Here is a 23,221-nt window from a genome sequence, read left to right as displayed (position 1 = left end):
AAACCTATAACGTGTGGCATTATTCAACAGTTGCAATGGTCTGTACATTACAAGGGACAGTGCACCCGTAAGACGCAACAGCAGGAGCATCCTGTAAAATCAACGGCAGTTGAGAGGGATTGAGGGTATTTATGTGGGGGAAAACTTTGGTATAAAGTCGAGAGGAACACTAAACAACACCAGGAAACTACTACTGGGACTCACTTAAAAAGTTAATAGAGCAACAGGTCTAGCATCATGATGCACTTTACAAGCAATAAGAAGTATGACACTCTCATGCCTGGCATTATTAACTGACTGTAAAGATTTGTGACTTGCAGGGGCAGGGACAAAAACAAGAAGAGACATTAGGGACATGTCAGCTCAGGGTAAGAGGAAGATGTTTGTGTGTGTGTGTGTGTGTGTGTGTGTGTGTGTGTGTGTGTGTGGGTGTGTGTGTGTGTGGGTGGGTGTGTGTTTGAATGTGTGCATGTCATACCTCTCAAACTTTTAGAGCAAGAAATTTGGACAAAACCATAAATAAAAATGGGACAAAGGCCCAAAAAAAGAGACAGATTTTAAATATTACTCTTACAAACAGAAAATTGATAGAATAACAGGTTTTGCATTATCATGCATTTTCTGAAGGGTAAGAGGTCTGAAACTCAAATGTCTGTCAGTATTTTCTAATGTCAATCTTTAATTATGTGCCACTAATCTGACAGAAATCCACAATTTTATGAAACATGGATCAAAAATGAGGCAAAAATCTAGATATTCTGTGAAAATCTGTATAGTTGAGAGATATGCTGGATGTGCCTGGGGGTGAAAGGGGAGGTGCCTGTGCTAACCCAATCTATGGAATGCTAGTGTTGACTACAACAGGAAAGTGCTTATATGTACTCGGAGCAGTTTAGAACAATTCAGAGATATGCAAGTTAGCCGATACTGAAGTATTTCCTCATTGCTAATAACATTTTTATTTTATTTTATTTTAATTTAATATTTCTTTTATTTTGCTTTTGTTTACCATGTTTGATTGGCTGGCTTTAGTAAAAAAAATCCTTTTCAGCAGAGGCCTGGGGAAATGAGCTCCAACATATTACAAACATTTGAAACAGACATTCAGTAATACATATGAACAGACTAAGTAATATACCTTAACAATTACACATTAACTTGCTAATGAGATTATATTCATATGAAATAAAGGCAAACTATTACAGTACAGGTTCATAGGTAGGTACCTGGCAAGCTGCCCTTGCAGGACATTTTAAAACTAGCCAGTTTCCCTCTCATATGGTTACATATTAACATTACCCACCACATGGTTGATAAGTATATATTACCCATAATGAGAATTACTGGTCTCATACCATAGATAGCTTGAGGGGACCCATGCATTGGATAAAGCATTTAGGAGCTGCCACTGTCCATTAGTAGTACGGGGGTAGTCCTGAGGTAATTTTTTGTTTCCCAGCCATTGATCTTAGTGGCACTTGAATATGGACAGGGATGAACTTTGTTTTATGTGGATGGAAGTAGAAAAGATACTTATGCATTAGTAGATGTTGAACATCGAGCTGTATAAGTGGGTGAAATAGCTATTCAAAGAAATGGAAGTGAGGAAAAGAACTAAGAACTAAGTAAGGTAGCAAATGCTAATAGTATAGTTAAGGGGTGTTGTATGAAGCAGGTTCATAAATAATTATATATACGGCTATCATAAAGATTATATTAGAAGTATAGAAGTGGGGGCTGAGCAGTGTCACAAAACTATGGGAGATGCTAGTAAAACTATTCAGGTATTGATGAATACAAGTTGTGAGGCATAGGATTGTGAATGAAGAGAAATGGTTTGACGATATGACAAGCTAACATAACAGTGCCACTTATCCTGGAGATGTACAGGAGCAAATCCATTGATTTGATAGGTGAAGTTTTATTTGTATTTTAAACCATTTTGCATTCAGAATGGATTTCAGTGATAGTAGTGGGATGTGGTTCAATAGTTTAGCTACACTATTTAAATATAGAGAGTTACATGCAATATTAGATGATTTGGTAATACTGATTACTGATTTTTCTCTAGACCATAAAATTCTATTGTGAGAGAAGTGTTGGATTAAGCTGTTAAGAGCTGGGCAATTGTCTGGCTTACAGAGAAGTCTGTGTATTGTAGTTAGCTGAGAGAGAGAGATGGGTGATGTGGTTAAGTTTAATTATCTCAGGGCTAGACAGTGGGGTGTTCTATTGTTGCAGTTTACTGTAAAGTTAGCTATTTTATTATAACATTACTCAAGTCTGGACAGCTGTGAGTTGTGAGCCTCTGAACTGCATTTTCCTGCATTGAAGAAACAGTCCCTTTTAGCTGCAGTTCTCACTTCTGGCAATGGGGGTTCTTTCTGAAACCCTAGGATGATGTAAGATTGGGTATGTATGTCACATTATAAGAATATTACTTCCAGTGATGACTTTCGGCTTTTCCCGGTTAGGGGTCGCCACAGCGGAACTCCAGTCCGCTTGTGATTGGCAGTGGATTTTTATGGTGCCAAGTTGCCAGCCCGACGCCCAACCTTCAAATAAGGCACGCCCATTCACGCTCGCACCTACCTGCATGTCTTTAACATCACTCAACCATGGGGAGGACATGCAGACTCCACACAGAAGGCACTCCAGCCGAGAATCGAACAGGAGAACCTCTTGCTGTGAGGCGACAATGCTAACCGCTGCACCACCACGGCTTATATATGACTTCCAGTGATAAACTATTGTGAGCTCATCACTGAACATTTTTCACACAGGTAATCAGTTGTTAAGTATTTACAAAATTATAAATCCTAATAAAAAACAATTCATAAGGTATAGTCAGCAGTATGCAGGAAGACAGCTTCCTTCCTCTCATTTTCTGTAACCTGGCATTCCATTTCAGACAGGTATACATGGACCTGGACCATGTTCTTTATGTTCCTTACCTTTTTCAAACTGCATGTATTCAGTCTTTCATCATGCTACCATCTAGCTGAGCCTAGTGTCTTAGTTATTTACCATTGAATTCTCTCAGTCATACTAATATCTTTCTTTATATAAAGCCTATAAAATTATACCATGTGCTGAGTTCCATTTATGTCCTTCCACCAGCAGTAGATGTCTCATATTAACTATAGGGACATGTTCCCCATTACTCACTCTGTTGCTATAGTATAATACACTTTTATCAAAACACCTATTACATAGCCTCTGAATTGCTCCTATTCATTTTGTTTTAGTTTTTATGGTCCAGTATATCATAACAAATCAACACACTGAAGTTAAACATCTTAATAGTGATACAGCAAAGGGTAGATCGCTTTAAAGACTATACATCTAAAGAAACATAAATTAAATAGCACAAAACAAGCATTTTCTTTTATCCCTGTACTTGTCTTATCTATGTATGGAACTGAGGTAGTGCTATCTCAGAGAAAGAGCAAAATGCACATTATAGTGCATGCCTGTATTCTGCTCCTTCTGAATTTGTTAGTTGAATACACAAGAAAACTAATTATAACTCAGTAAAGCAATCTTTTTAGAGTAAATACTGTTTAAAGGAAGAAAACATTAAATTAAAAGATGCATAATGAAAGAATAGCTACCATTTTTGAGTCTGTGCCTTGGTTATACACTGTACACCCATTTCACCTTGGTTACACACTGCGCACCCATTCTCACCTTGGTTACACACTGTATACCCATTTCCCCTTGGTTACACACTGTGCACCCATTCTCATAGTTTCATAGTTTCATAGTTTAGTACTAGGCTATCTGCCCTGGGGCATTTGTAAGCCTAGCCATAGTGATGTGGATTTGCCCCACCCCATGAAATGGTACAAAAAAAAGAATAAAATTTAGAATACTGTGCCTCTGTCTAGTAGTGACACAATGAAGGTCCCTTTATTTATATAATGGAATTACTGCTGCCCCCCCTAAGTGACAGTGATGTGACCCTGACCCTAACGTAGTTGATCTCCCATCCACCACCATCAAGATTTCTCTTGAAGAGAGTCAGTGAGGGCTCTGCCTGATATGAACTGGGGATTCTTGTTCCAAGCAAAGCATATATGAATCTATTATCTATCCCTCCAGCATGTCCTATTCATACTTGTGCTGAGTCTTTAGCTCGTGGTTAGCCTGGATTTCCTTTTGATTTGGATTTTGGAGCATGTCCATCATATCCTGATTGATTGGGAATGGCCTTGTCAGTCCAGCAGTGATCACTCTGATGCTGCTATGCTACTGAGCTGAAGTTTCTTTAGTCTGGAATAAGCAGACATATGTTGACAGTTGAGACCCTTGATCCTCTTGGTGACTTTGTGGTCTCTCTTCTCTCCAGCTGTTGTATGTGAGAGGTACAAATGGGGGGCATGGGGCATTGTCATCAATATGATGAGGGGAGGGAGTATAGGGTACATGACAATCCTTGGATCTGGATGTGAATCCCTTCATGATGAGGTGTGCAAGGTAGAATGTTTTTTCAATCAAATGTGCAAATGTGGTGTCAAATGAGTCGTCGTAGAGCTTGGGTCCCTAGGTCTCTGATTACTTTTTCCTCACTCAGGGGGGTTGCTGTGTGATAATTTGTGGGTACTTTGTTTTTCCCAAAGGGGGGATGACTATGCATTTTTTTTTTATTTTTTTAAGGCCGTGAAGGACCAGTTTGTCCATTTCTGTGAGCTTTTTGTAGGTATGTTGTATGTGCCTCGGTGTATATCGACTGGGACCTGGTTGCAGAGTCATCTGCGACTTTGTCAGCCACAACCCTCCCATGTTTGCTTTAACATCTGAGAAATAAATGCGAAAAGAGGGGGTCCCAGGACAGATCCCTGTGGTAAGGGTTTACGTTGCTGCGTTTGTCTTATCTATGATGCCTGAGTGGGTATTGTTGTGAAGGCCTTAGCCAAGTATCTGCCTTTACAAAGCCGAACTGGGTGGGGTCAAGTGTCTGTAGGTCCCTATGTCCTGGTTTATGGGGCGTTCCTTCTCAGGGTCTGTAGAGGCCCTTTTTAGGAGTGGGAAGTGTTCAGGGTCTAGGTCTGTAGAGTACCCCTTTGTGGAGTGGGACCACTGTTGCTGCACGCCAGTGTTAAGGTAACGCATTTTTATTTTTAAAGAAGGGTTCTCTCGGGTTTGGTTTACACGTGACCCGCAACCCGGATACCCGCCAGTCCCCATTGATGCTGTGTTTAGCTTTGTTGAGGGCGGTGGTTCTCTTGACATCTGACATGACAGGGAGAGATATTCAGCTGGGATAAGTATTTCTTTGGGGGGGGGAGGGGGGAGGAGAAAATTGCATTGACCTCAGCAGCCAATGTTGGCAAATATCTGTGGGTTCAGTGTTTTTTTGTTGTTGTGAACTAACTCTGAGCATATCTGAGGGTTTCCGCCCAGGTTTCTAACATAGCTGAAGAAGGCTTTGTGGTTATCTTTAGTGTCTTAGCGATTTTTCTCTCAAAGTTGGCCTTGGATGTTTTTAGAGAGAACGTAGTTTTCGCTAATGTTGATCAGAGATGTCTTCCTTTATGGGATTTTGCTCTGACTGCTTTGCAGTAGCTTCCTTCTTTGTTGTACAATTTGTTAATGGCTGAGGTCCATCAGACAGGACATTTGCCTTGGTGAGAGGGACTTGGATTTATTTGGGATTGCATGATCCATGCATTCTTGGAGATGTCCATAAAGCATTTGTGAAGGATTCGGCATTGTGGGATGTGGTATCCACTGGCCCAGTAGGCTTAAAGGATACCATCTCAGTCTTAAGAAGAGTGAAGTCTGCTTTTGAGAAGTTTTTCATTGTGGTCTTTTGTGCTGGGGTGGAGGTGGGATATGTATATCCAGGGTGATTAGTTTGTGGTCAGATCTCACTAGTGAGGGGTATACCTCTGGTGTGGAGCATTTGTCCCCATGTTTGTGATGATCAGGTCTAGTATATTATCTCCCCTAGTGGGTGTGTGACTAGTTGTGTTCCAGTGCATTTGAATTGAATTCAGGAACCTTTGGGGCAGGGGTGTTAGGGCTAGAATAATGTACCCAATCTATGTTTGGGTAGTTGAAGTCTCCCAGTATGATGGTATTTTGTATAACATTCATATCCTCCAATGTCTTCAGGAAGGCTGAGTGGGGTTCCTGAGATTGGGAGGGTGGTCTGTAACATGCTACCAGTTGTATAGCAGTTTGCTCTATGGTTATGGTACCTGTGCTGGTCTATGGTCTTGATGTGTGTTGTTTGTAACTAACCTGTGTGTGGTGTCTTGATGAATATGGGACACCCTCCCTTTGTGGTTCGACCCGGGTTTTGGGGCCGAAAAGCATGATACGAGGTATAGCCTGGTAGTGCTGGGGTGCTCTCAGGAGCCTTAAACCAGGTTTCAGTTACTACACAGACGTCGATGTTCTCCATGCTGAGGAGTGCATCGAGTGCCTGCATCTTGAGATTTAGACTTCTGGCGTTGAGCACCTTAGTTACACACTGTACACCCATTCTCCTTGCCACCACCTTCCCAAATCGCATTTTTGAAAGAGATCAATAACCCAAGGTGTTTTTTTTTATTTACTCTTCTCTCTCCCTTCCCAGTACATCATCACCTCCAAAACACAGCCATGATTTGGCTTCTTCTTGCTAAAGTGCATTATATTGCATTTATTGGCATTAAATCCAGCTGCCACTTCACTGACTAATGTAACCTAACCATGTCATCCTGCAGCCCAAATCCCTCAGTCCCTTACTGTGGACCCCAACTTTGTGTCATTTGTAAGTAGGCTGCTAGTACTACATGGATTTTTACCAACAGTAAGTTCCCTATTGCCCTATTTGTTCCTCTAGTGCAGTACCTCTCCTACTCCAACACCACAATACCAGTGGCCACCTATACATTTGGTCTTTCATTCATATCAACTTAACTACTCCTTATGTACTTAATGTGATGGATTTTAGCTCACAGTACCCTCTACTCTTAACCAGAATATGAAAACGTAATCATCACACTGCATTCATCACCCCTTTGGATCAGAAGTAATATATATATTTCGCAAAACACACTGTTCAGAATTAAAAACACAGAGTGATATTGTATATGAATGTTGATTACTCTAGAAAATATGTTTCTACTGAAGTTCCATATAAACATTAATTTATTTTAGAATGTCTCTTACTCTTCTTTATGTGCTATTGTTTGCTTTGATGATAAAACATATCTAAAGAGAGAATGTTCTACTTTGTTCTTTCTTGAAAAACAAATTGCTCACTGGGACCTAAACAATGATAACAATAAATCAAATGCCCTAAACCCAGTGGTGGTCATTCCTGATCATCATGAAATACTGTTTGCGATGTATATTGCAAAGTCTGCTGTCACCTAAATAGCCATCCTGTGTTTTCTACCACTATTCCAGCTATCCAAACATGGCTCTATTTAGGGTTATATTGCCAACTCTGAAAATCTCCTGTTACTCTTTAATGTAAAATTGAGCTGAAAGTCTCGACGAGGTCTAGGTAGCCTCACTGTACATCTCATTTGTTGTTGGCCAAGGATGCATTGACAGGACCTCACCTTTATGAAAGTAGGTTGTTCAATGTTCTGCTGACCTTCTCAGACTCTATGAGATACCTCGTTAGAGCTTTAACAAGCATATAAATAAGTCAGTAGAAGATAACTAATGGCCTATTAATTCTGCCTTATTGCAGAAGCAGCCTTTGAATTACTGCACCTTCCCATATTCCTTCCTTTCCCCATTTTCCTCTGTTACCACAGTTACTTGATGTCTGTTGTTGATCTACACAGGTCATTCCTGGGTCTCGCCACTGTCATTGTTTTTGTAAATGAGGCATGAATCGTTTACAGATGCATACATGTACCTGCCTCTCCCCACTGTCCATCTTTTTAGGCCCTCCCTTAACAAGTGTCCTATGAATAAGAACTTGTGTTCCCCAACTTAGTTCCTTCTTCCAAACTGCACATGCCCAGAGCCTTCCATTTTTTCATACTCTGACCCAATCCTTCTGGTAATTTTAGAGGCCCTCCTCCCTATACGACCTGCTAATTTAAAGTTTTCTTGTCACTGTGGTTTGTAGAGCACTGCACAGTACTCAAAGCATGACAATACAATTAACATGTAATCTGAAAAAAAAAGGCAACGGTTTTACTTGAATACAATCCCTTGTTATATAAACCAGGATCCTGTTGGCATATTTCCAGAGCACATGCACATCATTTCAATGTTTTCCCATGACAATGGTTAGATTCACTGAGTTATAGGTTTCTTTACTTCTTGACTAATAATTTAGTCTCTACTTAATTTCTGTTTTGCCAATGATCTTTTATTTTTTATTTTTAACATTTGTTGACCAGGAAAGTCTGACTAGGACAGAGCCGATTTTCAGAGGAAGCCTGGGGAGAAACTCTCCACATGCAAGTCTTTGGAATGTGAGAGGAAACTAGAGCACCTGGAGGAAACCCATGCGAATACAGGGGGGGGCATAGAGATTCCACACAGAAGGCACCCCAGCCAAGAATCGAACCAGAGAACCTCTTGCTGTCAGGCAACAATGTTACCGCTGCAACACTGTGCCACTAATCAAGGTTATTAGTGACCACACCAAAGCTTTGGACACCACTTTCAAGGCACCCTGAAGTCATTTGGATTTAAAGCCAATAAATGCAACATAATGCACTTTAGCAAGGATTTTTTTTTATTTTTTTGGTGACAAGTTCCTCTGAAAAGACACCATCTATTCAATACAACCCCACTTCTGTGGTTCTCTGATCTACAGCAACCAAGTGAAATGTAGATTTCAAGAATGAATACCATTAAGAAACCTACCAAAATATTACATTTATAATATGGACTTAGCTGGGTTTGGAGAAGAGAAAATCTAACCTGTATTGTATAGCCTCTGTGCCTCATTGGTTCTGTGACTCGTTTGCTTGATACATACAATGTTATCATTTGCCAGGACCAAAACAGCATAGAGACTCATAAGAAATAATAAGAGTGCAAAACTGCATTCTTTTTCTGTCAGCATAAATATATCATGATAAAACTTTGAACAGACCATCTCTTTGACAGTAATATTGTACTGCTAGTGTTGTTTAGTAATGATTTGGTTACACACAAATTATTATTTATTTTTTTAAAATTTGCTGACTGAAATGTCCAGCTGGGAGGGTTTAATTTTCATTGAAGACTCAGTGAGAAAAACTCCAAAACATAACACACATATAAGCAACTTCACATTAACATCAGCAGTTGGGTATAGTGTCAGTAAGAAACATATTATATCCATGAATAATAAACACACAGTAAATTGACAGAGACATTTAGTTTCTAATGCCATTTTCCATTGCTTGACTCACCCTAACCCAGTGTTTAATGCACATATGATAATGAATGTATTTTTATTTGTGGTACTTTTCAAGTTTTTTCCTGGTCTATGAAAAATAGTAGTGGACTTGGTTAAACAGTTTGAAACAGACATCAATCAGACTGATAAATGAGTTAAACTGTTTACGGACTGTATGCAAAGCATACAGGATGAGTGAAGATGAGTGAGGAGAATTGGTTGTTTACCTCTTCTGTAGCTTCAGCTGCCTCAGCTGGTTGGTCCTCTGGTGCAGGTTCTGCAGGAGGTGCTTCCTACAAAGGATGAAACACAGAAACAGCACTTCATTTAGTAAAAGGTTATATCTTCTAACTGCTGCTGCAGCCTTTCTGGCTTTCTTTCCAGTCTCACAATGACAGAATACATTTGAACATTCTGACTTAAGTCCTTTTTTAATTTGTATTTATATATATTTTTTTGCACCAGTAAGTACAGAACTGGGTTACCCACATTCTCTCAGAAAACTGCTGTTAAAATGTACAGGTGTATAAGTCTATGATGATTGTCTGGTTTTAGTATTAGCAAATCAATTCCTTTAAGAAAATAACTTACCTCCAAGGTAAGAAAGATAAAATGCTTGAAGAGTATACTAAATGCAAAGCTACACAATGTTGAACCCAAGCACATAAAATACAATAGTGCTAACTTGATAGGTATGCAGCAAGACAAAATAAAGGAAGAGAGAAGTGTTTGAAAAGCTTTGGTATGTTTACTTTTTTTGTCTTGGAGTATTAGCATAGAGACTGTTTGTGATATATGCTATGTGATATATTTGGAGAGAGAGAGAGAGATAATTCAGATGGGTTCCAGATTGACCAATTAAAAAGCTATATGGCTTTCAGTATGCTTGTCTCCACATGTGTATAGTACTTGGTACTGAAAGAAACTTCCTTAGCCCTCCAAAAAAAGAGAGTTACCTTCTGTGTATCCTTCTGGTATTAGATGGGGAAGAAAGTAAAAAAAAAATAAATGTTCACAGGCATAGAGCAGAGCACCTGGTTAAAACCCACACCCAGAGATAGGGACCGAGATACCCGGGTTGATAGCTCCCTCCTTCTCTTTTGTCCATTATGCCATTACACAAGCTGGTTTAGCACCACTGTACCTCTTGAACAGGGAAACATGTAAAGTCCCAACATACCCTTGTTTGAAGAGGAAGCTAGAGCACCTGGTTAAAAGCCACATACAGAGATAGGGACCTAGATACCTGGGTTGATATCTCCCTCCTTCTCTTTTATCCATTATGCCATTACACAAGCTGGTTTAGCACCACTGTACCTCCTGAACAGGGAAATATGTAAAGTCCCAACATACCCTTGTTTGAAGAGGAAGCTAGAGCACCTGGTTAAAAGCCACATACAGAGATAGGGACCTAGATACCTGGGTTGATATCTCCCTCCTTCTCTTTTATCCATTATGCCATTACACAAGCTGGTTTAGCACCACTGTACCTCTTGAACAGGGAAACATGTAAAGTCCCAACATACCCTTGTTTGAAGAGGAAGCTAGAGCACCTGGTTAAAACCCACATACAGAGATAGGGACCTAGATACCCGGGTTGATAGCTCCCTCCTTCTCTTTTGTCCATTATGCCATTATACAAGCTATTGAGAAACATCCTCTGCCTCATGCATAGAGCTTCTACAGACCCTGTTCTGTCATACCTATTACATATTCACAAAATTAATAGTACCATAAACAAATAAATAGAGCATGTTGGAGAGACAGGTATTAATGACAGAGAATACCACTTCTGTGGAACTGTCTTCCACTGCACATAAGGCAAAGCACTTCTTTTACTCGATTCTTATATCATTTCAGTGAATGAATGAGTAACCAAAACTTCAGTCCTGGTTTAGCACCACTGTACCTCTTGAATGAGGAAACATGTAAAGTCCCAACATATCTTTGTTTGGCCCATCTCTGTGTTACTTGTATGCAAAATATAAAGGCTAAAAACTACCTTGGGAATGTAAGGTAAGTTTGATTAAGATCCTCACAGAGCAATAGCCTAGAAAATACCTAGTATGTTAATGTGACAACAGTTGTCAGGGAATCATTTTTTTTTTATTTAGCCCAACCAACTGACAAAGGATTATCATCAAAGTCTAAAAAGGTAATCATTCCTTTATACTCAGCATTGATTAGGACAGTTATCGAGTGCAACACCCCCTGTTGGATGTATCTCACTAAACATATCAAATAATTAGAAAGACCCCAAAGATTCCTAACAAGAAAGATTACAGGCCTAAAGGTCCTGAGCTATCAAAAGAGGCTGGAAGCTCTATCCATTTATTCAGCGTCTTATGGAATTTTGAGGGGACATCTTTGTCTTGCTTACTGCACCATTAAAGGCACCAATGTCCTGGACCTCTTGTATCTCCATAAGACCAATATCTACATCAATACTAGAAGCAGGGATATCAATCTTCATCAACAGATAAATATAACACAGTGGAGGGAACAGGTTTAAAACCCATCTCCTCTTACACCTCTGGGATAAACTTCCTCTACATGTTGAGCAGTGTGACTCACTATCTTCCTTTAAACATAAGCTACATGATTGGATGGGTATCCACAAATTTACTTTGGGATTGACTGTTATGGCCCTCCTGAAGGAAAGATTTACAGTTTGAGGAAGGGTACAGTAAAGGCATAAATGGTCATAAGATTCAGTGGCCTTGGAATATCTATGAATCTATGAATAGTGTATGAAAACTGCACTCAGAAGGAATCACATTCAAAAACTCAAGCAGAGAAGGAACAACTATGAGATGGCATTGCTGCTTGCTGCACAGTCATGCCAGCAATCAGTTTTCACACATACCTTTCCCAGACTGCCATAGACAGCCTCTTATTTTGTACAATGACAATGGCCAAACTGCTGTTTTAGATACACTGCAACCCCTCCCCATCCCACACATTTTTATAACAGACATATTCTGTACCCATTGAATTACAGCCATTTTATTCACTGTGCACGCTTCAGATGTCTTAACTGTGTTTAAAAAAAATACCACAATAAGGTATTTCAGATGGCTTCACACAAATGCATACTAATTCTACAAAGCCGGAATAACTGCTTAACTTGAACAAATGACAGCAGCATTAGTCACTTTCATCCACAAAGAGACTATGCACCTAACAATTAAAGTCACATATGGTATCTGTGTACTCCTCAGACAGTATGCAGCAATAAAATAAAAAAAAAAACAATAATTTACCATAGTACACATACACACACACACACACACACACACACACACACACACACACACACACACACACACACACACACACACACACACACTACACTTGAGCTTAGGTAAAAATCAGAGAAGCAGTCTCCTCAGGACTTCATAAATTCTCACAGCAGTGGAGTTCTGAGAACCAGAAATAAAACAGAAAGTCAACTATTATTTTTAATTTAAAATAGCAGCTGACTTTATGACTTTAAATAAAGGGGGGGGTAGGCATGCTTATCTTGGGAGAAAGGATCAACTAGCTCTGAAAAAGGATGGTGCTGAAGCATCGGGCCCATACCCGGCCAGTGCTAGAAGCCAAGGGGGACTACACTGTGATGAGTAGGAGGGTCACTGCAGTGGCATTGAAGCCCAGGGTGAGGGCCCAGGTGGAGCTGCTGTGGGTGCAGATCTTGGTGGTAGTAGCAAATATTCAAATGAGAGCTTTGAAGGGTAAAGTGGAGAAGGGTTCCACGTGAACAGCAGTTGAACATGGGTCAGTTGGTCCTGAGAGATAGGCAAGTACAGTTCCAAAGGGACAGGTGATGGCCTCCATCTCCCTCAGCCGATTGAAATGGAGTTGGGTTCAGATCCCTGAATCCAGAGTGCTGGAGATTGGTGCCTTACTGCATCCAGTGCAGTGCTGCAAATGATCCCAGAAAAGCTGTCAGGGGCCCCTGGGAGAGTTCTATTTTCTTTGTAAAGAACAGGGTGCCCTGGAATGGGTTCATTCCAAAAGAGGGGCCAGTACCCTGGAAAGCATTGCAGTTCCAGCAGCATCAGGTGAGCTCTCGCCGGCCCTTGAATATATGGGGGAGAGGGTGTAAGTCTTGCACCAGGCCGCACCCATAACTGCAGCAGGTATTGTTATATATATGTTTGAAGGTGAACAGCCTCTGACATGTTAGAACAATATAGGTAAGGGAAGTTGGCAAGCCAGATTCATAACTCTGAGATAAGGATTGGCTCTAAGGGCTGGGTCAGTTGGGCTTGGGAGTAAAGTGGGGCTGGGCATGTGCCATGGCTGAATGAGACGTCACCCCCTCACTGTCCTCCCCCCTCCCGGGGGGGCAGGGGGACAGCAGCGGTAACTCTGGACACATGCCAGACCCTTCCTGTGGATCTCCCCGGCCGTGGTGGGCACCAGTCCCAACCATCGTCCCGCATCATCCAGCAGCTAGCAACTGACTTAGAACTGGTGTGGACCAGGGGAATCCGACTCTTTAATTAAAACAAAGCATAATGAAGGCCCAAGATGGGTGTTGACATGTTGTGATTTTTCCCAGTGCTCTGAATGTCAAAGTGAAGAAATTCAATGAAGCGCAGGTAAATGGAGGGAGTAACTATGACTCTCTTAAGGTAACCAAATGCCTTGTCATCTAATTAGTGATGCGCATGAATAGATGAACGAGATTCACACTGTCCCTACCTACTATCTAGCGAAATCACAGCCAAGGGAATGGGCTTGGCAGAATCATTGGGGAAAGAAGACCCTGTTGAGCTTGACTCTAGTCTGGCACTGTGAAGAGACATGAGACATGTAGAATAAGTGGGAGGCCTTGGCAGCCAGTGAAATATCACTACTCTTATCATTTTATTACTTACCCAGTGAGGCGGGAGGGCAAACCCCACCGGGACTCTCGCTTATGGCTCCAAGCGCCCGGGCATCTGGGTGTGACCCGCTCTGGGGACAGTGTCAGGTGGGGAGTTTGACTGGGGTGGTACACCTGTCAAAGAGTAATGCAGGTGTCCTAAGGTGAGCTCAGGGAGGACAGAAACCTCTGTGGAGCAGAAGGGCAAAAATCCACTTGATTTTGATTTTCTTTATGGAATACAGACTGAGAAAGTGGCACTCTCACAATCCTTCTGGCTTTCTGGGTTTTAAGCAAGAGGTGTCAGAAAAGTTACCTCCTGGTATCTTGGGAGAAAGGAACCTGCTAGGTAGAACTCATTCTGAGCTCAGGCAGTGATACTGTCAGGTTGGTCACGTGGTGGGCATGGGGAAACAAGCTGCTCTAAAGGCGTGGGTAAGCTTGCCCTCAGGCCATTCCTCATCAGCCACCCAACCTTATACTTGATGTCCACACTCTGGGAGAACAGAGGGCAAAGTAAAAAGCCTCACTACTCAACTGCAATATGACAGCCCCCCACCTGTACTGTACCACTTTCTAATGCTAGGTGGTGCATTCCTTATAGGCTACTGTGGAATGCAGACCACCACACACAGTTGTCCCTGTAACAGAAGGACCCTCATGATGTGGGTCATACCAGGGAGTTACCAAAGTTGGAACAGGCATCATGAATCCTGAAATTATCAACAGTAGTGGGAAACCTAAAAGAGGAAAACTATTTTTTTCGTTGTATTATGTGGTGGTGGTGCTGCGGTAGCGTTGTCGCCTCACAGTAAGACGCTGTCCAGTTCAATTTTCAGCTAGAGCGTCTTCTGCGTGGAGACATGCGTGAATGGGCATACCTTCATTGAAGGTTGTGCGTCAGGGCTGGTAACTTGACACATAAAAATCAACTACCAATCATTAGCGGACCGGAGTTCAGCTGTGGCGACCCCTAACCGGGAAAAGCTGAAAGAAACAACAACAACTTCATAAAAAATTATGATTTTATAACACATGTTGCATGTTAAAGGCTTATATTATGCCTTAAATCGCAAATGCAGTCTTCTTATTTTTCAGAAAATGCATATAAGTACAAATCATCTTATTCTGTCAAGTCAACTTTTTTTGACACCTTGTTACCATTTAAATTGTGTCCATCATTATTTGAGTCTGTTATTGCTTATTTTTAGCATTTTTCTTATTTCTATATCTAGAAGGCTGAGAGCTGTAGTCTTCAGTATGGCCAGTTATTATGACTCATACATAATTTTATACTGTGTTTATGGTTATTAAAATGTAATTCCAAATATTAAGATTTTTATTTTATTTTATTTGTATTTGTATTTGTTTACTGGGGTAGAGCTCTACTTTCCATGGACCTTTTTCAGACTCAGCCCAGGAGTACTGTCAGGATAGGTGACTAGCTGAGTGTTACATAGGCGATGGAGGATAAAAGAAATCAACATGCTTCTATAATAGCTTCTAATGCACTTATATAGTAACAAATGAAAACACAAGCTAGGTACACGGCACTGAATAAACAATCTGACAGGTATGCATTTAAGTAAATATAAGGAGAAATACAAGCTATGGTGAATGAGTGCTCTGGCCTGAAAATGCCAATTTTCCAGTGGTAAGGCAATCCGTAGGCAGGCTAGAAGGGCATTACTGCCTGTGCTTAAAATAAAGTATGTTACAAATGCATTTCATTACAGTAACTCAGTAAACAATCTAAAGTTATGAAATGGGGTTAATCTCTGTCTTGGTACAGTTTGTTACAAATGCATTTCATTACAGTAACTCAGTAAACAATCTACATTTATGAAATGGGGCTATCAGCATTTTGTCACTAAGAGTACAGTGGTATACCACTAAGCAGGGGTTTCATATCAAGCTGACCTTACTGAACGCATTTGAGTTTGATTAGTTTATTTTTTAATAGACACCCAGTGACACAAGCAACCATTTTTACGGAGTAACATAGTCATTAAGGATACCGTAATTCACTGACTCATTTCAGGCTGAAATTTTGAGGAGCTGGATTATAAATTATGAACAGAACTACTTGACTCTGTCTGAAAATGTCTCCTTAGTTCTTCATTTAGTTATATGGGTACTGTGTAGTTAGTAAAATGCTTTACTTTTATTGTTTAAGAAGAGGGACAAATTCATCACCCAGAGACTCCCTATGCTGTGGAACAAAATCCCGGTACATGTGAGGCAGAGCACCTCGCTGGCCTTGTTCAAGAGGAATCTTGACCAATGGATGGGAGATCGCAGATATACCCCAGGGATTACTTCAGTGTCACTGCTTGACAGAGGCACAGCAAAATAATAGGCATAGTTTTATTCAAACTAAAGGGGTGGCGAAAGCCACATAACTATGGGCTAGGCTTATAAATGCCCTTGGGCAGATAGCCTAGTATGAACCTATGAACCTATGAACCTATGTATGTATGTATATATCCAAAATCTGGAATGTTTTGGTGTTTTCCAAGAAAATGGAAAATTGTGTCTTTGCATATACTGCCTCATAATTTTCTTTCTCTCTCTCTCTCTCTCTCTCTGTCTTGGTACAGTATGTTACAAATGCATTTCATTACAGTAACTCAGTAAACAATCTAAAGTTATGAAATGGGGCTAATCTCTGTCTTGGTACAGTTTGTTACAAATGCATTTCATTACAGTAACTCAGTAAACAATCTACATTTATGAAATGGGGCTATCAGCATTTTGTCACTAAGAGTACAGTGGTATACCACTAAGCAGGGGTTTCATATCAAGCTGACCTTACTGAACGCATTTGAGTTTGATTAGTTTATTTTTTAATAGACACCCAGTGACACAAGCAACCATTTTTACGGAGTAACATAGTCATTATGGATACCGTAATTCACTGGCTCATTTCAGGCTGAAATTTTGAGGAGCTGGATTATAAATTATGAACAGAACTACTTGACTCTGTCTGAAAATGTCTCCTTAGTTCTTCATTTAGTTATATGGGTACTGTGTAGTTAGTAAAATGCTTTACTTTTATTGTTTAAGAACAATTTTAATTATGTAAGACACTATAGAAAGTCACAAAGAACACTCACAAAGCTAAAGTTTCAGCTTGAGGCAAACCTAGCCTGACATTGTGCCAAAGGCCTCCTATTGAATTTCAAGGTGAACCACTGCATCAGCTGTTGCGCAGCATTGAATGAGCCCACCCTGCTGCAAATAACAAACAGTTGAAGACAGTCTGGTCACAGCTGCATCAGATGTTATAAGGGCGTGCCTCAGAATCTTGTATTTCATTGCACCTTTGAAATTCTCAACTATCACGTGTGTGTGTGTGTGTGTGTGTGTGTGTGTGTGTGTGTGTGTGTGTGTGTGTGTGTGTGTGTGTGTACCTACATTTTTTCCCCAAAGGATACAGCACAACAAAGCTAATGAGTCCCCTCAGAAATTGTTATAGAAGGGCAGCTGTTATTTGCAAGAGTATAACATAGCTGCTTCTAATACACAGAAGAAACTGCCTGAGCACATAATATGTAAGAGTCTTTTTACTGCTTTACATGTTGTAATAGTAGAACTCCAGAATATGTGAATTTTGGGGTGAACTGCGTATTTCACAAAAAATTCTTACATTTATACTACTGGGCTGGACTTATCTATGGAAATGTTTAATCAAAGAAATGTGGTGATGATTTAATCTGTGTCCCATATGAAATTCATTAACATCTCATGAAAAGTACAATTATCTTGAAACACTCCCAACTAATTAGCTGTTTAGAGGTTTCTCGTGTTGGTACAAGTCTGCAGGTTTACCTGGAAGGTGCTGGTACTTCACAGGACCAGTGAACGGATTTATAACAAATTATTGTAATTTAACTGATGTCAAGCTCTGTGGCTTAGTAGATTAAGGAAACATCTGGCAAGCAGCTGAAGCACATTACCTTGATTTTGCTATTAACCTGAATCTCCTACTCCTACCCCACAACACACACACAGTCATTTAACCATCAAGCATCCATCCAGTATTGGACCCCTGTTCCCCTAATCCATGACATCCTAAGAAGCCAATGGCTGGAAATCACTGCTATCATCCAGAATGGTTAGGAGAAGTTTTATATGCTCTCAACATCACCTTATTGTTAAGGCACTGCAGTACAATGCCTGCTTTGCTAATTTGAGGGGGTGCATTCTCCATACGTCTAAGATGCTAAGCTGAGTGCTTGGTGACACTTTCTGGATACCCCTGCTGTAAGACTTGCACTTTCAGACCTCCCTTAAGGTGGTGCTCCTGTGACGGAACATTGTCATTCCACCCCCCCCCCCCCCAGAATGACCAAGCTTGTGCTAGCAGCTCATTCCCATCCTTCATCACTGTCATCCTCCAGCACCAAGGCTTCTATCCAAGCCAAGATCATTGCAAGCCTAGTCAGGGCAAAAGTACTTATGGGTGGAGCTAGCAAAAGGCTGTGAGAGTTGTTATGGTAACAAACCAGGCTGGGTAGGCCACACTTACCTAACCACAGCAGCCATTTCCATCTCATGCTGTGGGGATCCCCAGATGTTCCTTAGACTAATTGAGACATATATTCCTGTGAATGTGTCCTGGGTCTGTCTAGGACCCTGTTGGTGAGTTGTACCTCATACCATTGGAAGTATTTAGCCTACTTTAGTTGAGAACTCTGAGCACAAAGGAGCAGTGACTGTACTCTGAAATCCCTTTGGATTGCCAAAGTACTCATTCAGTTGTGGAGGGTGTGCTTAACTATCCTGTAAGGGGAAGAGTTTGGTGAGTTACTGGAAAATAACTCTTGGAGTGTCTGAAAGAAGCTGTAAAAACTAATCATTGACTCAGAAAGGGGAGGTAGGATACTGTACATGAAGCTCATGGTGAGGTTGAAGAAAAGCTGATTTTGAATGAGAACACTGTCAAGCGGTAGAAGGGGCACTTTGAAAATATCTGAATCCAGTGGCATATGCCTTCCTCTGAAGAGGGCGTACCAGATGGAAGTGGTGGAACTGGAGCCATTTTATTAGTAAATGAGCTCACTATAAAGATTTAGCACTTCTGCTTTGACAGAGCTGCAGGAATGGATGAGGTCTGGTTAGAAATCCTGAAGCTGCCACTTGCCTCTATGATCTCATCCAAAACTTCAGTCAGTCCCTGAAGCTCATGACCATAGGGGCAGATAGGGACATTGACAGACAGGTAAATTGACAGTGTTTTCCTGTCATGGTGCCTGTTTAATCTAAACTAAGGTAGTGAATTTTTTTGGGGGGGCATCTGTGCTGGTAACATATTCTCCATAACAGACTAAAAGTGTGAATACTAGCATCTCTTTAAGTATATTTTACCAGAACACCATGGACCATAGGTCAGTGACTGCATTTGTATCATCAGATCTGAGTCTGTTCATTTTTGACATATAGGTCAGAGCAGGTGCTGAGCCGTCAACAGATCACAATTTGTTAGTAAGCTAGGTCAGATAGCTGGGGTGGTGGATGAACAGATCCAAGAAAACCAACACAGTGAAAATGTTATGGGAACACCAGGCTGATTCAACTCCCACCTCTAGAAGAGCTTCAGCCATGATCTGGGGAAATCAGGCACATGGATTCTGAATGGACCTCTTTTAACAACTTCAATAGCTGAGATAGCAGTAGATGTGGACAAAAGGTGGCTAGAAGTTGTAAAGGTGGTAACCTTAGGATCAAGAAGTGAGGGAAGGTGTCAGACTGATGACTAGATCTATTACTGCAGCTCTGGTTTTGATAATAGGTAATAACAGGCTATAAAAACAGCAGCTACAGCAGTCATGAAAGTGAAAACTCTACTGTTGGGGGTGGTTTGGTGAGGTACTAGAAAATAACTCTTGGAGAGTCTCAAAGAAGCTGTAAAAACTATTGAGTGACTCAGGAAGGGGAGGCAGGATACTGTACAGGTAGCTCATGGTGAGGTTGAAGAAAAGCTGATTTTGAATGAGAACATTGTCAAGCAGTAGAAGGAGCACTTTGAAAATATCTGAATCCAGTGGGACATGCCTTCCTCTGTACCAGATGCAAGTGGTGGAACTGGAGCTCACTATAAAGATTTAGCACTTCTGCTTTGACAGAGCTGCAGGAATGGATGAGGTCTGGTTAGAAATCCTGAAGCTGCTAAACATTGTTGGGCTGCTATGGTTTCAAATGTTGCATGGAAGGCTAGGACAGTACCTGTGAACTGTAAAACTGTCATAGTGATGAAAATTTACAATGAAGACAGGGGAAGGTGGGTTTCAATTACAGAGTTACACAATCTTACACCTCCAAATATCAAACAGTCCTACTAATACTAGGGCTTGAGATCTAACTCTACTCCAACAAATAAATAAGGCAAGGTGAAGGGGGATAGATTTGTCATGCAGCACCTACACCTTCTCTGGAACACACTTCCTGTCCAGACATACCTACAATCTCTAAGCACAAGAAATCCGGACAGGGCCAAAACGCAAAGACACAAAATCAGAGACAGAGTTTTAATATCAAACTGATAAACTTAGAAAGCTGCTAGAATAAGTTGTTTTGTGTTAGCATAAATTTTCTCAAGGATATAAAATCTGAACCTCACATTTTTGTGTGATGGTAATCCTCAATTGTTTCTTAAAAAATGTTTTTTATAGGAACAGACCAAAAATATGAGGCAAAAATCAGGAAATTCTTAAAAAATCTGGGCAGTTGAGAGGTATATTTTCAAGTTAACCAGTGTGATGCACTGTCTGCCCTTAAAAAGGAGCTGGACATTTGGAAGGTATTCATAAATTCACCTTTGGTATGACTGGCCTGACCTGCCTTGAAAAGGGAGAAAAACCCTAAGGCAGGGCAGTAATGACTTCATGGCTCAGTCGCCTTGTAACTCCTATGACAGACATCAACAGTCAAGTTAAAGAGACCTGCTGGTGCCATAGGTATTATAGGTTCTAGTGTTGATGCAGATGTCTAGTAAGACACAACCTGATATTAGACATGGTATCCCTATACTACATGTGATTGACATCTAATCGGTTAAAACAAACTCCTCAGTCCCATTTCCCAAATTTTGCACTTCCCCATTGTGTTTGCTTACTGGAATTGTGAAACTGCAGTATATGCACAGATTACATTCATCTTCTTTGAGTGATTTTCAATTCCGTATATAGTTGGTTTGTTTAAGACAGTGGGTGGAGAAAAAGTCCCCCAAATGAGGGTGACCCATGCAGGTTTAATTGCTTTGATTCAGTAGGCATTGTTTGATCATTTGAGATCAGGCAGTTTGTATATTTTCTTCCATCAGTCATCCATAAATGAAACCCACAACTGCTTAACTGACTCCTAAGACATAAAATTAAGATTAATTGTCTTTTTTCCATGAAAATGCAGATTATGTAAATTTAGACAGAGATTTTCCCTATAACCACCATATAGGACTTTGTATTACTTACCTTAGAGGAGAATTTTAAATGAATACATAAATAAAGTCCTAAAAATTCTTGAAAACCGAACAGGCACCATAGAATGTACCACAGTGTGGTCATTAGATGCAGTTTTACATTAAATCATGTCTGAGCAAACAGCCTACTATTTTATCTTTTTCTTAATTTGGGCTGATGAACAATAAGCTAGAGAACATCACCTAAAATGTGCCTTCTACCCCTCACCTCAGGCTTGAAAACTGTAGCTACAAACCAGTTACACTAGTGGGCAGGTTTGGGGTACAAGTCTTGGGAGAAGAGCATGGTATTGCTCCTGCTGCGGTCTTATTTTGCTTGCCCTTTTTGGGCATGACAGGAAAACTTGCTATCCAAAATCTGTTGTATGTACAGCTGTATGCCTGACTGCATGGAGCGGCAGTGGTCCTACAAGGAAATTAGCTGTCTACTCAGGAGGCATGTCTGAAGCAGTGCCTAATAGCAATAAGCTATGGAAAGGCTGTTGTACTTCATAAATCCCACTGCTCTTCAACAAAATATGGGAAATCAGTGCTTCTTACAGCCAAGCAATACTATGTCTTGAAACTTCAGAGTAAATTGTATGAAAATACAAAATACTTTTGGACACTTTTCCGTGCTCCACTTCTGAGATTCCTGAAGTATCCCCTGACTGCTTACAGTCTTGTATACCTGATTTTACTAGACCTACAAGCCAGTTTGCTGGTAAACAAGCCATGCTGTTCTGCAGAATCCCTATCCACTCACTAATAAAGAAATCACCTCACTTTCCACTCATTGATCTTATTCTGCCAAAATGTTTCCAAATCAGCCTGTGCCAATGTCATAGAGGGTTAAAGCCCTGACTAAGGCCCAGGCAACCTGAATTCAAATAGCAGCTTGGGCACTTGACAGCACAGGCAAGGAGGATGGCTGTGTCCAAACTGGGAATTGAGGTGAGCACACTTGAGGGCACGCACATATGGTTTGATTTCCCCTGGTAAAGACCAGGAGAACAACCATGCAGTGCTGCCTGAGGATTTGTGCCATTTCCTTTTAATGTCCATTGTACATCCCACTATCAGGACATCGTTACTTGTGTGCAGGGTGGGTGGGAAATTAGGAGAAGTCACTCCCTGTCAGCACTGTGATATTGTTCCAGGCTCCTTGATCTCCTTAGCAGACAGGAAATTGAGTCAGGATTAGTTAAAGGGTGGCTGAGGTGGGTTCAGTATACCTGGTGAATGAAGAGAGGAGTTCCTGATCATTATGATTGGGAGCCAAAATGAACTCCCAAAAAATATAGCTAATCTTTGCCTCAAGTGTTAACTTCCCAGTCTCAACACATTTTTGCCATAGTGTTACTTAATGGTATGTACCACTACTATTTTTGCATTTTTTTCGCCTCTCTTTCTATCAGGCCTCCCCATTCACTTAGTCTATAGGCCCATTCACTCCCTGAGAAGGGAGAGACTACAGATCATTCATTCCTTTCAGGTTGATAGCTGAATAGCAGTGAGCAGTGCCAGATTATGTTTC

At 40.8% G+C, this 23,221-nt stretch overlaps 1 protein-coding gene across 1 annotated transcript in view; it reads right to left on the bottom strand.

The window, feature by feature from the left end:
• Positions 1-23,221, bottom strand: part of SNCG (synuclein gamma) — a 169,057-nt gene that overhangs the window by 20,570 nt on the left and 125,266 nt on the right. Inside the window, exon 4 of the mRNA XM_044056502.1 lies at positions 9,580-9,645. Within this exon, the coding sequence (XP_043912437.1) occupies positions 9,580-9,645 (66 nt within the window). The remainder of the gene's footprint in view (positions 1-9,579; positions 9,646-23,221) is intronic.

The sequence above is a fragment of the Protopterus annectens genome, chromosome 14.part0 (assembly GCF_019279795.1).
Source record: "Protopterus annectens isolate FY-2018-M chromosome 14.part0, PAN1.0, whole genome shotgun sequence".
In the NCBI taxonomy this organism is placed as follows: domain Eukaryota; kingdom Metazoa; phylum Chordata; order Ceratodontiformes; family Protopteridae; genus Protopterus; species Protopterus annectens.
Note: the sequence above shows the minus strand (reverse complement) of the source record. Positions and strands in the feature narration are given on the sequence as shown.